The sequence below is a fragment of the Heterodontus francisci genome, chromosome 8 (genome assembly GCF_036365525.1).
Source record: "Heterodontus francisci isolate sHetFra1 chromosome 8, sHetFra1.hap1, whole genome shotgun sequence".
NCBI classification, from domain to species: Eukaryota; Metazoa; Chordata; class Chondrichthyes; order Heterodontiformes; family Heterodontidae; genus Heterodontus; species Heterodontus francisci.
This window is the reverse complement of record NC_090378.1, coordinates 23,621,737-23,640,094: the sequence shown is the minus strand read 5'-3', so window position 1 is coordinate 23,640,094 and position 18,358 is coordinate 23,621,737. Positions and strand designations below refer to the sequence as shown.

Here is an 18,358-nt window from a genome sequence, read left to right as displayed (position 1 = left end):
AGGTGTCCTCCTGCAGTACAGCTGTGATATTCTCCTTAACCAGTAATGCAACTCCCCCACCCCTTTTACATCCCCCTCTATCCCGCCTGAAGCTTCTAAATCCTGGAACATTTAGCTGCCAATCCTGTCCTTCCCTCAACCAAGTCTCTGTAATAGCAACAACATTATCGTTCCAAGTACTAATCCAAGCTCTAAGTTCATCTGCCTTACCTGTTATACTTCTTACATTGAAACAAATGCACTTCAGACCATCAGTCCCGTTGTGCTCCGCAACATCTCCCTGCCTGCTCCTCCTCTTAGTCTTACTGGCCTTATTTACTAGTTCCCCTTCATTTATTTCACTTCCTGTCCTACTGCTCTGGTTCCCACCCACCTGCTAGTTTAAACCCTCCCGAGTGACGCTAGCAAACCTCGCAGCCAGGATACTTGTGCCCCTCCAGTTTAGATGCAACCCGTCTTTCTTGTGCAGGTCCCATCTGTCTATAGGGACAGCAGGAAGGTGGATTTGAGGTAGAAGATCGGCCATAATCTTATTGAATGGCAGAGTTGGTTCATAGGGCGAAATAGTCTACTCCTACAACTTATGTTCTGAAATAAACCACAGAATCCAGGAAAGCCCAAATCACTGCCCCGTGTTGCTACAGCATGGATGAGAGGATCTGGGGGTAAAAATAATGAAGGTTACAGTTGGCCACAACATTCTCAGGCTAGGGAGGGAGAGGGAAAAGAAAACTATGCCACAATTTGTAGCTCCCATCTTCCAACCTATTCTCCAGCGACTGCTGCTATAGTATATGCACATACATTGGTGTTTGAATAAGGAGGGATTGGGATCAGCTGTGATGGTCCAAGTGTCAGAAAGCTTCTGACACTCATTCTCGATACACATGAAGATCAGCTACTTTAATGAGGCACTAAGAGAGATGCTGCCATCATCATTGGAACTGTATGCAAGTGTCACCATATTAAGGAGAACAGTGAAGTATTAAAAAGAGGGACAAAAACAAGAAATGCTGAAACCACTCAGCAGGTCTGGCAGCATCTGTGGAAAGAGAAGCAGAGTTAACGTTTCGGGTCAGTGACCCTTCTTCGGAACGGACAAATATTAGAAAAGTCACAGATTATAAACAAGTGAGGTGGGGGTTGGGCAAGAGATAACAAAGGAGAAGGTGCAGATTGGACCAGGCCACATAGCTGACCAAAAGGTCACGGAGAAAAGGCAAACAATATGTTAATGGTGTGTTGAAAGACAAAGCATTAGTACAGATTAGGTGTGAATCTACTGAATATTGAACAGCAGCAAGCGCAAACCTGAAGAAAAACAACCTGAAAAAAACAGTGGGTGAGCAAACTGAACAAACTAAGATAAAATGAAATAAATGCAAAAAAAGATTGTAAAAAATGTAAAAAGGAATGTAAAAAAAAAGGAAGAAAAAATAACTAAAAATGAAAGTAAAGTGGGGGGCTGTCATGCTCTGAAATTATTGAACTCAATGTTCAGTCCGGCAGGCTGTAGTGTTCCTAATCGGTAGATGAGATGCTGTTCCTCGAGCTTGCGTTAATGTTCACTGGAACACTGCAGCAATCCCAGGACAGAGATGTGAGCATGAGAGCAGGGGGGAAGTGTTGAAATGGCAAGCAACCGGAAGCTCAGGGTCCTGCTTGCGGACTGAGCGGAGATGTTCCGCAAAGCGGTCACCCAGTCTGCGCTTGGTCTCCCCAATGTAGAGGAGACCACACTGTGAGCAGCGAATACAGTATACTACATTGAAAGAAGTACAAGTAAATCGCTGCTTCACCTGAAAGGAGTGTTTGGGGCCTGGGATAGTGAGGAGAGAGGAGGTAAATGGGCAGGTATTACACCTCCAGCGATTGCAAGGGAAGGTGCCCTGGGACGGGGACGAGGTGGTGGGAGTAATGGAGGAATGGACCAGGGTGTCGCGGAGGGAACGATCCCTTCGGAATGCTGACAGGGGAAGGGAGGGGAAGATGCAACTGGTAGTGGCATCACGCTGGAGGTGGCGAAAATGGCGGAGGATGATCCTTTGGATATGGAGGCTGGTGGGATGAAAAGTGAGGACAAGGGGAACCCTGTCACGGTTCTGGGAGGGAGGGGAAGGGGTGAGGGTAGAGGTGCGGGGAATGGGTCGGACACGGTTGAGGGCCCTGTCAACCACAGTGGGGGGAAATCCTCGGTTGAGGAAAAAGGAGGTCATATCAGAAGCACCGTCATGGAAGGTAGCATCATCAGAGCAGATGCGTCGGAGACGGAGAAACTGGGAGAATGGAATGGAGTCCTTACAGGAGGTAGGGTGTGAAGAAGTGTAGTCGAGGTAGCTGTGGGAGTCAGTGGGCTTATAATGGATATTGGTAGACAACCTATCCCCAGAGATGGAGACAGAGAAGTCGAGGAAGGGAAGGGAAGTGTCAGAGATGGACCATGTAAAGGTGAGAGAAGGGTGGAAATTGGAAGCAAAGTTGATAAAGTTTTCTAGTTCGGGGCGGGAGCAGGAAACGGCTTCAGATTTCCAGCATCCGCAGTATTTTGCTTTTATTAAAAAGAGGGAAATTGAAGAAGAAAAAAAACTTTTTTTTAAAGTAATAAATTAAATTAATGTTTTTCTTCTTAGGCAAATATACTTAAGAATGATTAAGGGGTTAACCTGATTTCCTCATTCTTGCTTTCCAACTCTTTTTCTAAGGTAGTACATTTCTCGAATAACTCTGCACTGTCTTGGTCATAGTGATCGAGGCGGCTTTGCCACTCCTCTTCATTAACTTGAAACTATAATACAAAAGATAAAACAACAGATCAAACATTTCTGCATTTTTATACTTGCATTGAAAAGTTAAGGTACATCCTGCCTCACCATTGTAATTTTTTCCGTAGTCTTTTCCTTGTACTGTTTGAAAGCTGCAGAAAGTTCTTCGGCATTAAAGAGGGCTTCATTTCTTTGTTGTTCAGCTCTATTGAAAACATAAAAATAAGTTGCTCCAATTGCTGCACTTATCATCAAAATATTACTTCGGTAGCATATGCCTGAAAAACAGAATATACTACGTTTTCAACAAAATACAGATAATTTGTTCTGGTTTCAAATCCTTGGATCAAAAGTAAAAATGACTGGAGTTCAAGCAAATCAAAAATTTTCTGAGGAACATATTGATACTTTCACCCGATAAAAATTTTCTTTCTGTAACCTTTCTCCTCTCATAAAACCTGTGGCCATATTTGAATTCTGTTCCAGTGTTTCACAGGCTGCTATTCCTTACTTGAAAGCCCAGACAACAAATGTCAACATGCCAATCTTACGTGGTGTATCAAAGCTCAGTCTAACTTGTTCTCATCAGACATCGACACATTGATTTTCCAAAATAGATGACTGGATGAATAATTGGAGCAGAAACCCTGACCAGTGTAACCACTCCTAATTTCAGAGTACTGAGGCCATCTGTAATATCTTGTTGGAGAATGACGGACTTAGCACAGCTGAGAGATCAAAATGGGACAATCCTAGTTTATGTGACTCAGCAGAACCACACACGGAAAGCTTCTTTCCATACAAATTCAACCGCGAGCATGAATCTTTAGCATACCTGAAACATTTATTATGTAAATGGTGAACATAGGCAAAGACAACATCCTGCAAAAAATCTATATAGCTCATACCCACTATCATCAGAAACATCTTCAATGATGGGAGTCCTCCCTAGTTTGTTTTAATTTTCAGAATCACAATGAATAAAATAGATACTGAATATTTCAGTTCTTCTCCTCCCACCCCATCAACCTTGCAGTGTCCAAACTTCCACCTCACAACTTTTGCATCAAAGGGTTCCTCTCTAATCGTCATAGAGCCATAGAACCACAGAAAAATTATGGCACAGAAGGAGGCCATTCAGCCTGTCATGTCCATGCCGGCCGAACAAACTAGCCGTTATCTAATCCCACTTTCCAGCATCTGGTCCATAGCCTTGCAGGTTACAGCATTTCAGGTGCATGTCCTTAGTCCTTTTAAAAGAATTAAGGGTTTCTTCCTCCACCACCGTTCCTGGCATTTAATTCCAGACACCGACCACCCTCTGGGTGAAAACGTTTTTCCTCATGTCCCCTCTAATCCTTCTACCAATCACCTTAAATCTGTGCCTCCAGTAACTGACCTCTCCCTTATGGGAAACTGGTCCGTCCTGTCTACTCTGTCTAGGCCCCTCATAATTTTGTACACCTCAATTAAGTCACCCCTCAGCCTCCTGTTCTAGGAAAAACAACCCTAGCCTATTCAATCTTTCCCCCATAGCTGCAACTTTCAAGCCCTGGCAACATTCTTGTAAATCTCCTCTGTTCTCTCTCCAGAGCAATTATGTCCTTCCTGTAATGTGGTGACCAGAACTGTACTCAATACTCCAGCTGTGGCCTAACCAGCGTTTAACACAGTTCCAGCATTACATCCCTGCTTTTGTATTCGATACCTTACCCCTATACCTACTAGTCTTTTCACTCCTAGTTCCCTCCAACCTTTTCGGTATCCAAAACACAACCAGGGCTGTATATCATCGGGTTTACTGTAACTTTATAACATATGCTAAAGCTAATTTAATGTAATTTTATGCAATTCCATGTGAGATTCCCCATACTCAATCTCACTGACTTGAGAATCGCTAGCACTTCCCCATGTTTTTAAGTTTTAAAAAAATAATCTGATGTTTCCTATCCAATATGTAGTGCATATTGTTTGACTAGCTTTTTGCATTCCAGGTGTCATTACAATCTCCCAATCATATAGGATTTCCAAATTAATGTTGTCCGGTCAGATCTCCAAGTAAATGCTGTCCAACTGGATGCCCAGCCCTCTTATCTACTCCTCCTGAATTCTGATCTCTTACCCCCAAAAGTTAGAAAGTATGTGAAACGCGAGTGGAAAAACTCCAAACATTTCTCTTCAAAAAAGTGTTCCACCCATAAAGTAACAAATTCTCTGGGCTTCCTCTGCCATATCATGCATGGCACTTTGACACGTGATTCAGCTGGGAAAAAAAAGCAAGACCTTCTAATTTCTTTAGATGCATCTATCACTCCATTTCCCAGCAAATCACCAGTTCCTTTCAACTTCACCCTCATCAACCCACGTACATCCCAGTGAAACGCCATCCCTTATTTTTGGGCTTGGATTTTTCCAAATTGAAACTTTTACAGGCTTCAATGAACTGGATTATGCCAATTTCCACAACTACCACAGCACCAATCAAAAACCAAATATCGTAACTTACTTGAATACGGTCTGTCGCACAATACTCAGGCATTTTAATTTCCCCCTAACAATAGAATTCTTTGATTTCGTATTCCATCTAAATTTAAATTTCAACTTTAATTCCATGTTATACCACTTAAGATTTTGCAGTGTGAACCAGCCTTTCCATTTGTTGAATTTCAATGAACAATCTGGAAGAATGTCACCACAACAAGCTCCAAAAAATCTACTGTATCATTCAACAGTTAACAGCAACCTGCATTGATATAAAGCACCTTTAATGAAGCAAAATGTTATTTGACCAGGAGACGTATTTCACAGTTGAATATTACCTCTTCCCTCGTCTATTTTGTTCATAAAGCTCATTCTTCACTCTTCTGCATTCATCGGACAAGTTTTCCAGGAGCTTGTCCTTCTCAGCTACCATCCATTGACTTTCTTCCAATTTTTCTTCTGCAACTCTTGGTAAGAAAGAGCAAAACAATACCAGCACCACCTTTACTCTACACCTAAACATTTATGGTATTTTATACAATGAGAACTTGCTAATTCAAAGCTACATTACAAATGCTTGCTATTGATACCATTGATTTTAAAAAATAAACGACCAAAAATATACCACATACTATGGACAAAAAACAATTGATCTTTCACAAAAAACCTTAAAATCAGGCCAGTCAATTTTTTCAAAAATAATTTTTAAATTAATTAGCTTTAATAACGAAAGAACTTACATTTATGTAGCACCTCATCACATCCTCCAGATGTCATCACCGGAGCCAGAGAGAATGGGAGAGCGGAGCAGAGGAAAAAAATTGAAAAGTGACATCAGAGTGATGTCACAATCAACAGTGAGAGCAGGGAAAGAGAGAGCCGCCGGGATGAGGATATCAAGTAAACTCGAGGAGACCCAAGAGGAGCTGAGAGGCAGTACGAAAGAGAGCGAGAGCGCCAACAGAGGCAGAGAGACCGAGACCCAACAGGAGCTGAGGAGAGGCACAGCGAGAGAGAGATAAAGGGCTTGAACAGAGGCAGAGAGGCCAAGACCCAAGGGGAGAGGCATACCTTCGGGACCTTCAGGCGGCGGAATTCCAAGTGATGTCAGGATTCAAAAAGTGACATGGGCGCAGGGAAGCGGCTGATTGGTAAGTAGATTCAGGTAAGTTTTTCTACTATTTCTACTACTGCAGTCCATTAGCTTCAAAAGTAAAGGTAAGGACTTTAGATTGTAGTTGGTAGTGTTTGGAGTAGAACAAGGCCCCTAGCGTAATTAGTATTTTTTAATTAAAGGGAGTAACTGAGTCATCCAAAGGTAAGTCATGGCCGGAGATCTCGCACCCATGATATGCTCCTCCTGCGCTATGTGGGAAATCAGGGACGCTTCCAATGTCCCTGACGACCATGTGTGCAGGAAGTGTATCCATCTGCAGCTACTGGCTGCCCACATTATGGAGCTGGAGCTGTGGGTGGATTCACTGTGGAGCATCCACAATGCTGAGATCATCGTGGATAGCACGTTTAGCAAGGTGGTCACACCACAGGCAAATGCTGCAAAGGCAGAAAGGGAATGGGTGATCACCAGGCAGAGTAGAGGAAGGTAGGTAGTGCAGGAGTCCCCTGTGGACATTCCCCTCTCTAACAGATGTATCACTTTGGATACTGGGGGGAGATGGCTCAGGGGAAAGCAGCAAGAGCCAAGTTCATGGCACCATGGGTGGCTCTACTGCCAGAGGGGAGAAAGAACAGTGGCAGGGCTATAGTGATAGGGGATTCAATCATAAATGGAACCGACAGGCGTTTCTGCATCCCCAAAAGAGACTCCAGGATGGTATGTTGCCTCCCTGGTGCTAGGGCCAAGGATGTCTCTGAGCGGCTGCAGGGCATTCTGAGGGGGGAGGGCGAGCAGCCAGTTGTCATGGTACATATCGGTACCAACGACATAGGTTAAAAAAAAGAGGGATGAGGTCCTACAAGCTGAAAATAGGGAGTTAAGACATAAATTAAAAAGTAGGACCTCAAAAGGTAGTAATCTTAAGATTACTTCCCGCGCCACATGCTGGCGAGAGCAGAATTAGCAGGATATATCCTGCTATATCTCCGTGGCTGGAGAAATGGTGTAGGTGGGAGGGACTCAGATTCCTGGGACATTGGGACCGGTTCTGGGGAAGGTTCGGACCAGTACAAGCTGGACGGGTTGCATCTGGGCAGGATCGGGACCAATTTCCTTGGGGGATGCTTGTTACTGCTGTTGGCAGGGGGGGGGGGGGGGGCGGGGAGGTAGGTTTAAACTAGAATGGCGGGGGATGGGAAAATGAGCAGGGAGACAGAGGAGGGGAAAACAAGGATAGAAATGAAAGACAGAAAGGTAAGAAGCAAAAGTGGACTGCAGAGAAAACAAGGGTGAGAAACAAATGGGGCCATAGTGCAAAATAAAGCTAAGATGATTAACAATGTTAAAAGCACAACTCTAAAGGCATTGTGGCTTAATGCACGGAGCATTCGCAATAAGGTAGATGGATTAACAGTGCAAATAGATATAAACGGTTATGATATAGATGTGATTACGGAGACATGGCTGCAGGATGACCAAGGATGGGAACTGAACATCCAGGGGTATTTAATATTTAGGAAGGACAGGCAAAAAAGGGAAAGAAGGAGGGGTAGTGTTGTTAGTAAAGGAGAGAATCAATGCAATCGTGAGGAACAATATTGGCTCGGAAAATCATGATGTGGAATCTGTATGGGTGGAGCTAAGAAACACCAAGCGGCAGAAAACGTTGGTGGGGGTTGTCTATAGGCCCCCAAACAATAGTGGAGATTGAAGGGATGGCATTAAACAGGAAATAAGAGATGCATGCATTAAGGGTACAACTGTAATCATGGTTGACTTTAATCTACATATAGATTGGTCAAACCAAATTAGCAATAATACTGTGGAGGAGTATTTCCTGGAGTGTGCACGTGACAGTATTTTAGACCAATACATTGAGGAAGTAGTTGAATCCGAAACTAGGGTCCTGAATCTAAATAAAGGAAACTACGAAGGTATGAGGCGCGAGTTGGCTATGGTAGCTTGGGGAACTTTACTAAAAGGGTTGACAGTGGATAGGCAATGGATAATATTTAAACGACGTGTGCATGAATTACAACAATTATTCATTCCTGTCTGATGTAAAAATAGAACCGGAAAGGTGGCTCAACTGTGGCTTACAAAAGAAATTAGGGATAGTCTTAGATCCAAAGAGCAGGCATATAAAATTGCCAGAAAAAGCAGCAAGTCTGAGGATTGGGAGCAGTTTAGAATTCAGCAAAGGAAGACAAAGAGGTTGATTAAGCGGGGGGGGTGGGGGAGGGAATAGAGTATGAGAGTAAACTTGCAGGGAACATAAAAACTGACTGTAAAAGCTTCTATAAATGTGAAGAGAAAAAGATTAGTGAAGACAAGTGTAGGTCCCTTACAGTCAGGAACGGGGGAAAATTATAATGGGGAACAAAGAAGTGGCAGAATAATTAAACACATACTTTGGTTCTGTCTTCACAAAGGAGGACACAAATAACCTACCAGAAATGTTAGGGAATCAAGGGTCTAATGAGAGGGAGGAACTGAATGAAATCAGTATTTGTAAAAAAAAAAGTGCTAAGGAAATTAATGGGGTTAAAGGCTGACAAATCCCCAGGGCCTGATAATCTACATCCCAGAGTACTAAAGGAAGTGGCCCTGGAAATTGTGGATGCATTGGTGGTCATCTTCCAAAATTCTATAGACTCTGGAGCAATTCCTACAGATTGGAGGGTGGCAAATGTAACCCCACTATTTAAAAAAGGGAGGGAAAAAAAACAGGGAATTACAGACCAGTTAGCCTTACATCATTTGTGGGGAAAATGCTAGAGTCTATTATAAAGGATGTGATAGCAGAACACCTGGAAAGCATAAACGGGATTGGACAAAGTCAACATGGGTTTACAAAAGGGAAATCATGCTTAACAAATCTACTGGCATTTTTTGAGGATGTAACTAGTAGAATAGATAAGGGAGAACCAGTGGATGTGGTGTATTTGGATTTTGAGAAAGCTTTTGATAAGGTCCCACATAAGAGGTTATTGTGCAAACTTAAAGCACATGGGATTGGGGTAATATACTGGCATGGATTGAGAATTGGTTGACAGACAGAAAACAGAGAGTAGGAATCAATGTGTCTTTTTCCGGGTGGCAGGCAGTGACTAGTGAGGTACTGCAGGGATCAGTGCTTGGGCCCCAGCTATTCACAATATATATTAATGACTTGGGTGAGGGAACTAAAAATGTAATATTTCCAAGTTTGCAGACGACCTAAAGCTGGGGGTGGGGGTGGGGGTGTATTGAATGTGAGCTGTGAGGATTCAAAGAGGCTCCAATGTGATTTGAACAAGTTGGGTGAGTGGGCAAAGGCATGGCACATGCAGTATAATGTGGATAAACGTGAGGTTATCCACTTTGGTTGTAAAAACAGAAAGGCAAATTATCTGAATGGTGATAGATTGGGAAAGGGGGAGGTGCAACGAGACCAGGGTGTCCTTGTACACCAGTCGCTGAAAGCAAGCATTCAGGTGCAGCAAGCAGTTAGGAAGGTGAATGGTATGTTGGCCTTCATTGCAAGAGGATTTGAGTACAGGAACAAGGACGTCTTACTGCAGTTATACGGGACTTGGTGAGACCACATCTGGAGTATTGTGTGCAGTTTTGGTCACCTTATCTGAGGAAGGATGTTCTTGCCATGGAAGATTTATGAGGCTGATTCCTGGAATGGCAGGATTGACGAATGAGGAGAGATTTTATTTATTTATTTAGAGATACAGCACTGAAACAGGCCCTTCGGCCCACCGAGTCTGTGCCGACCATCAACCACCCATTTATACTAATCCTACACTAATCTACCACATCTCCACCTGTCCCTATATTCCCCTACCACCTACCTATACTAGGGGTAATTTACAATGGCCAATTTACCTATCAACCTGCAAGTCTTTGGTGGTGGGAGGAAACCGGAGTACCCGGCAAAAACCCACGCAGACACAGGGAGAACTTGCAAACTCCACACAGGCAGTACCCAGAATTGAACCTGAGTCGCTGGAGCTGTGTGGCTGCGGTGCTAACCACTGCGCAACTGTGCCGCCCTGTTCTACCTTGTCCACCTTGGAAATAACTATACAATCATTGCTAATTAATTCAAGGTTCAGCTGTTAATGTTTCTTGTTGACTGTTGAACATTGTGGCATGCACTCATTGAGTTTTTGTTGACTAGGCCTATATTCACTAGAGTTTAGAAGAACAAAAGGAGATCTCATAGAAACCTATAAAATTCTAACAGGACTAGACAGGCTAGATGCAGGGAGGATGTTCCCGATGGCTGGGGAGTCCAGAACGAGGGATCACAGTCTCAGGATATGGGGTATGCCATTTAGAACCGAGATGAGGAGAAAACTCTTCGCTCAGAGGGTGGTGAACCTGTGGAATTCTCTACCGCAGAAGGCAGTGGAGGCCAAATCATTAAATATATTCAAGAAGGAGATAAATATATTTCTTAATGCCAAAGGGATCAAGGGATATGGGGAGAAAGCGGGAATAGGGTACTTTTAGTTTAGAGATACAGCACTGAAACAGGCCCTTCGGCCCACCGAGTCTGTGCCGACCATCAACCACCCATTTATACTAATCCTACACTAATCCCATATTCCTACCACATCCCCACCTATCCCTATATTTCCCTACCACCTACCTATACTAGGGGCAATTTATAACGGCCAATTTACCTACCAACCTGCAAGTCTTTTGGCTTGTGGGAGGAAACCGGAGCACCCGGAGGAAACCCACGCAGACACAGGGAGAACTTGCAAACTCCACACAGACTGAATTAGACGATCAGCCATGATTTTTTTGGATGGCAGAGCAGGCCCAAAGGGCCAAATGGTCTACTCCTGCTCCTATTTTCTATGCTTCTATCACATGCTTCACAATTTACAATAACTTTTGAGTGCAGTCACTGCTGGTAGTCAAACAGGGCAGCCGATTTGCACACAGCCAAGTCTCAAATTGTAAATGAATGAGTGACTAGTTAATCCGTTGTTGTCCCGGAGTAAATGACGGCCAAGACACCAGAACCTTGCTCTCTACTTTGATTAGTGCAATGGTATCTTTCACAATCACATGAACAAATGGATGGGAATTCATTTAATATCTCATCTGAAAGACTGCACCTCCAACAGTGCAAGGATCCCTCACTGTTAGATGCTTGAGCCTTGAACCCACAACCTTTTAACTTAGGCAAGAGTGTTACTGGGCAGTACAGATATACTCCTGCACACAAGAGGTGCAGAACAATCAGCACTGCTGTAACTTGTAACATCTAACAAAAAACTGCATTACTAGTCTGCAAATTACCTGAGTGCTTTTTCTTGAGCCTCTACTTCTGCCTCCAAACTCAAGATATCTTCATTTAGCTGAGAAATATGATGTGCCCTTTCATTAATAGATGGTTCAAGATGACGAAACTGAAAGTAAAACATGAAAAAAAAAAACACATTTTTGGGTTGATTTTGGCACATATTTAAACAAGCAAATGAACTGAACACCTCCACCCCCTCCTGTTGGAAAACATCTTCTCCTGGCTCAATAGGTACTCTTCCCAACACCATTTGCTAAGAAATGTGGGCAGTCAACTTGAACCCAGTACTGTATGAAAGCTACCAAATTAATAATCTGAACCAACTTTGAACGCTCCTGCACATATCCGGACAAAAATGATCCAATCTTCCACTATGAAAGTATCGAACCTCTACTCAATAAGTCAGGCCTTGATCAAGGGACAGATATGTACAAATCAGAAGCTACTGGTGGACTTAACTCATCTCTTGAGTACATCTCAACAACAGCTAGGAAGCAAATGCTACTAGGCTCATCTTATTCCTACTCCAAACCCAATTCTGAAGAATCAAAGAGATATGAATCAGGAATTGTAGGTATAGCTCCTTCATGCCCAAGTAGTCCAGTAGTCCAAATAGCTCCAAGATGATAATTATTATCCAAATCTATTTGCTGCATCTTTCTTATTGATTTTATATGATATGCCAAATGGTTGACTGCTTAATCTATTGTCAGAAGATTAGAACTTTTTGAAAAACATGACTGCCTATGACTCAAAACATGAATAAAACTGACCAAAGCAAAACTTGGCTGATGCTGCTCATAAGTGCAAAGGTTGAAGCAATCTGTAATGATGGTGCTTGGTGGGTCCAGCAGAGCATTAGAAAAAGCTGTTGTTGCCCTCTACATACATCAACACAAATACGGCAAAGTAAACTTCCTAAATTACTGTGCTTTCAAAGTTTACACTGGACAACATATTAATCTGTTTAGTCCCTGGACAAGGAGCAGTCTTCATGACCACTTGAACATGCAGAGACTTTGACAAAAAAAAACTATAATACAAGAACAGAGTATTCTTCAGCCAACCACTGCGCCACTGTGCCGCCCTTCAGGGTGTTCCTCAGGGTGTCCTAGGCCCAACCATCTTCAGCTGCTTCATCAATGACCTTCCTTCAATCATAAGGTCAGAAGTGGGGATGTTCGCTGATGATTGCGCAATGTTCAGCACCATTCGTGACTCCTCAGATACTGACGCAATCCGTTTAGAAATGCAGCAAGACCTGGACAATATCCAGGCTTGGGCTGATAAGTGGCAAGTAACATTCACACCACACAAGTGCCAGGCAATGACCATCTCCAACAAGAGAGAATCTAACCATCTCCCTTTGACATTCAATGGCATTAACATTGCCGAATCCCCCACTATCAACATCCTAGGGGCTACCATTGACCAGAAACATTACTGCAGTAGCCATATAAATATTGTGGCTACAAGAGCAGGTCAGAGGCTAGGAATCCTGTGGCGAGTAACTCATCTCCTGACTCCCCTGTCCACCATCTACAAGGCACAAGTCAGGAATGTAACGGAATACTCTCCACTTGGTTGGATGGGTGCAGCTCCAACACTCAAGACGCTCAACACCATCCAGCACAAAGCAGCCCCCTTGATTGGCACCCCATCCACCACCTTCAACATTCACTCACTCCACCACCGGTGCACAGTGGCAGCAGTGTGTACCATCTATAAGATGCACCAAAGGCTCCTTAGACAGCACCTTCCCAACCCGCGACCTCTGCCAACTAGAAGGACCAGGGCAGCAGATGCAGGGGAACAACAACACATGCAAGATCTCCTCCAAGCCACACACCATCCTGACTTAGAACGATATTGCCATTCCTTCACTGTTGCCGGGTCAAAATCCTGGAACTCCCTTCCGAACAGTACTGTGGGTGTACCTACCTCGCATGGACCACAGCGGTTCAAGGAGGCAGCTCACCACCACCTTCTCAAGGGCAATTAGGGATCAGCAATAAATGATGGCCTAGCCAGCGACGCCCACATCCCATGAATGAATTTTTTAAAAATCCTGCAAGGTAAGGAAGCAGTAGAAATTGCACTAAAACCAACAGGATTTAACTGTTGTCATGCACTTCTTAAATGATATTTACAATACAGTACTTCAAGTTAATGTCACCACGTCATCTATCAAATGGTTTATAATTCACAAGTTTATAACACAAACTAAGTTTGCAGGACGAAACATATAATTATACTAAGTACTTTTCAAAGGTCAAAAGGACATAGCACAAACTTTCATACACCCAGAATCACACTTCATTTGTAATCCTGGAGACAACACTAACGCACTTAGCAAAACCTTTATACTCAAACGATATATGCACCTTCAGGATCCTAAGCATGTAAGCCAAAGTTAACTTCAACAGAATTTTCTCAAAAGGAAAAGTACAATTTATGCCTCTACCCAATATCATTACGTGCTTTCAAGGACCAAACTCTTTCCAATACAGTTGTGGGGGAAGAGGGTCAGACTCCAGTGGATGGAGGAAGCAAAGCAATCAGCTGTGTGCTTCATATAAAACAAGAGCCCTGAAAGTCTAGAAGATCCAGGAGCAAACCACTGCACCTATTCCCAGGTCTGCAGGAACCAGCAACTCAACTTATATTGAGCTTTTTATAAAAAGAGTGTATCAATTGCGCAAATTTATTCACGTATTCATTATTTTTGCAAACACCAAGGGAGAAGCACATTAGTGCAAAATAACAAAGGTTCAGCAATAGGACACTTTTTAATGTACAATAGAGCATGGCTACCCAACCTGAACCTGATGGGACCCGACAACGTGTGTCAGGTTCGGGTCGGGTTGGGTCGCTCTTCCAGGTCCAGCATTCAGGCTCGGGTCGGGATGGGCCGGGTCAGACACACTCTATCACCACCTCGAGTAGGTGGCTCCAATGTTAATGTACTTTTTGGACTTGAAAGGTTGCTTAATTACAGTTTTTTTAAGCTTGTGCAGATAAGCAACAAAGTGAAAAATGGAAGCTAGGTTAACTGATGGTGGGATCAGGTTGGGCGCGGGAACAACTGAAAGGACTTGGGCCGGGTCGGATGTGGTTCTGTCAGGCTCGGGTCGGTTGCAGACCCGAGCCGGCCTTTAATGTACAAAACCTTCAATCATTGAATCATACAGCACAGAATGAGGCCATTCCACCATCCTGCATATTCTGGGTCTTTGGAAGAGATTACCAATTAACCCCACCACTCTGTTCCTCTTCTTCCCAGCAACTTCTTTTCCCCTTCAATAATTTACACAATTTCTAATAAATCTGCTTGCACCATCCTTTCAGGTAGTGCATTCCAGATCATAACAGCTCATTGTATAAAAAATATTCTCCTTATCCATCCTCTGGTCCTTTTACTAATTACTTCAAATTTGTGTCTTCTAGTAACTGACCCTTTAGCCATTAGAAACAGTTTTGCCCCATGGGTACTTAATCAAAACCCCTCTGCCATGCAGGCCCCCCACCTTCCAAGAATGAGGCACATCAATTTTGTCATGAACATTGATTTTTAACTGTTGTTGGAGCGAGGAAATGACTTGTTAAATAGATCAGCCGTGGCTGGAAAATGAGGGTGATGCCTCACCTAGTCGATGTGCTACAGGGAAGTGCAGTAGAGTCTGCACAAATACCTGCAGGCAGGAGTCTCCCAAAGGACTAAGGGGAGATTAGCAAAGAATCCTCCCCCACAGTCAGAAAAAAAACCACCCATCCCCCTAAAGTCAAAAGCCTTTGCATGACTCAGCAAAGCACTGAAGGAGAGTTCAGGATAGACCCGCCCACTACTGCCTCTCCTGGAAAACACATTCCAACTCAGGGCTAATTATACTGAACCATCTCAAAGACCCCAAGCAGCCATGGAAATGGGCAAACTGAAGAAAAACTTCCCCAAAGAACCACATGTTTATTGGGATGCCAAAAAAGGAGTCAATTAAAGCAGCACTGGCACCAAGAAAAGACAGGCTGTAATAAGTTTTAGGATTTATGAATGCATGTGAATGAATGAGAGAAATGTATGGGTTTTTTCTGTATCATATTTTCTCTCCCCCCCCCCCCTTTTAATGAAATGCACTTTTCTCAAATTGCATTTCATTCCGCAATTCCGCCAAGAATGAGGCACATCAACTTTGTCATGAACATTGATTTTTAACTTGAAGCGAGGAAATGACTTGTTAAACAGATCAGCTGTGGCTGCAAAAAACATTTACATACTAACAGACATCAAAGGTGAGGAAGCGTATTCCAGGGCCTGCTAAGGAGGATACAATCCACAAGGGCCAGGACTGGTTAGACCAGCTGGTCACATGACTAACTGGCTGTTCCAGGGTTTTCTTTTGAACTGGCCACAGAGAGTTTGAACTGAGAAAGACTGTTTGCTCCTGGACTGAGAAGATCTCGCCTGTCTGCTCCCCTCTCTTTCCCACAAGCCTCTGAATCCACTGAAGACACATAAACCACAAGAGAGAGAAAAGTCTCCTACAGCGAACAAGGTTGAAGAAGAATACTGGGCCCCAACGAAAAGCAAGATCTACCTACAATCAAAGGATTCCACAGCGAGCTCGAAGAACCGTAACAAAGGCTCTTCAGATACTCCCTCAAACGTTTCCATTTTATTTTTCTTCTGTTCCTTTCTGTCTCTATTTGCATGCATCACTTATGCACGCTTGCGTGAGCACGTTGTGTATCCTCAGGCGTCAACCGAATTAGAGCTCAAGTTTAATAAATACCAACTTTTCTTCTTTAAACCTAAGAAAACCTGTTTGTGCTGGTTTCTTTGCCTTATAATTGGAAAGCAGTAAACAAGGATTCACCAAAGGGGAGCTAAAACCACGGTGTTCTTAAAAATTAAACCCTGTTACGGTAAGACCAGGTGAAGGCTGAGAGGGACCCCGAGACACCTTTCTCACCTGGTCACAACACCTTCAATCTTAAATACCTCTAATAAATCTTAGCTTAACTTTCTCTACTCTACCCACATAACTGAAGTCCTTCATCCCTGGTACTGTTCTGGTAAACCTCCTCTGCACACTCTCCAAAGCCTTATCATCTTTCCAAAGGTGTGGTCCCCAGATTTGGATCAACACTCCAGCTTAGACCTAGCTGGTGATTTTTCAAGATTTAGCATAACTTCCTAGCTTATGTACTCTATGCCTCTACTTACAAAGTCAAGGATACTGTATGCTTTGAGAACAGCTTTATCAGCTTGTCCTTAAAAGATGTATGCAAATCCGTAGGTCCCTCTCTGTTTCTGCGCCCCCTATAAAATTGCACCATTTAGTTTACAATGCCTCCCCACGTTCTTAATACCAAAATGAGTCACTTCACACTTCCCTGCATAATATTGCGTATGCCGTGTTTGCCCATTTCACCAGTCTATATACGCCCTCCTGAAGTCTGTTACTATCCTTTTCACTGTTTACATTTCCAAGTTTTTATCATCTGCAAACTTTGGCATAATGGCCTGTATACCCAAGTGCATATTATTAAAAAGAGCAGTGGTCCCAACACCGAACCCTGTGGGACATCTCTGCACACTTCCCTCTAGTCTGAAAAGCTACTCATTCTACTTTCTGGCCCTTAGCCATTTTCATATCCACATCTCCCTACCCCTTTAATCCCATGAGCTTCAATTGTGTTAACAAGTGTACAATGTAGCACTTTATCAAACGCCTTTTGAAAGTCCATGTATACAACATTAACAGCACTGCCTTTGTCGACCCTCTCCATTATTTCATCAAAGAACTCAATCAAGTTTGTCAGACACTTTAAACAAATCTGTGCTGGTAGTCATTTATTAACCCATGTTGTTAACAAGTGACAATTTTCTTCCATATTACTGTCTCTAAGTTTTCCCATCACCATATTAGGCTGACTAGCTTGGGTTTATCCCTCTCTCCATCTTGTTTGAACAGGGGTGTAGCATTTGCAACTCTCCAGTCCTCTAACACCACTCCCATATCTAATGAAAATTGAAAGCTTGTGGCTAGAGCCGCCACTATTTCCATCCTCACTCACATCAGCAACCTAGGATGCATCCCATGTGGACCAGGTGACTTTTCTACTTTGAGAACTGCCAACCTTCTAGGTACCTCCTCTTTATCAATTTCTCTCTTATCTCCTCCTTTACCGTGACATTCAAAATGTTAAAAAAATTCTAACTTAGAGAATGCCACAATGTGTTACATATATTTAGGGTAGTCACCCTGTCTTCTGTAAGTCACAGGATATAAAAGTGAAAGGATATGAACAGATACACTTTAATTAAAAATGTATATTTTCAAAGAATATACTGCAGGAAAATGACAAGTGACCATAACATTTGAAACTGAGGAAGGTAGTGACAAAATACAAGACATGAATAAATGTGCAGAATAAGGGTGTAATTTGCAAATGAATTTCAATATAGACAAACATGAGGTGGTGCATTTCGGTGAGGAGGTTACATACACCTTGGAAGACAGAAGTCTAAATGGGGTAGAAGAGCAAAGGGATCCATGGGAACAGGTAGACAAATCACGAAAAGTGGTGTTTTAGTTTAGTTTAGAGATACAGCACTGAAACAGGCCCTTCGGCCCACCGAGTCTGTGCCGACCATCAACCACCCATTTATACTAATCCTACACTAAT

General features: G+C 43.1%; 1 protein-coding gene across 1 annotated transcript in view; it reads right to left on the bottom strand.

Moving 5' to 3' along the window:
• ccdc18 (coiled-coil domain containing 18) overlaps positions 1 to 18,358 on the bottom strand; it is a 216,038-nt gene that overhangs the window by 161,828 nt on the left and 35,852 nt on the right. The window contains exons 5-8 of the mRNA XM_068036805.1: positions 11,668 to 11,777; positions 5,582 to 5,710; positions 2,871 to 2,967; positions 2,664 to 2,785 (exon numbers count right to left, since the gene is read on the bottom strand). Coding sequence (XP_067892906.1) covers positions 2,664 to 2,785; positions 2,871 to 2,967; positions 5,582 to 5,710; positions 11,668 to 11,777 — 458 coding nt within the window. The remainder of the gene's footprint in view (positions 1 to 2,663; positions 2,786 to 2,870; positions 2,968 to 5,581; positions 5,711 to 11,667; positions 11,778 to 18,358) is intronic.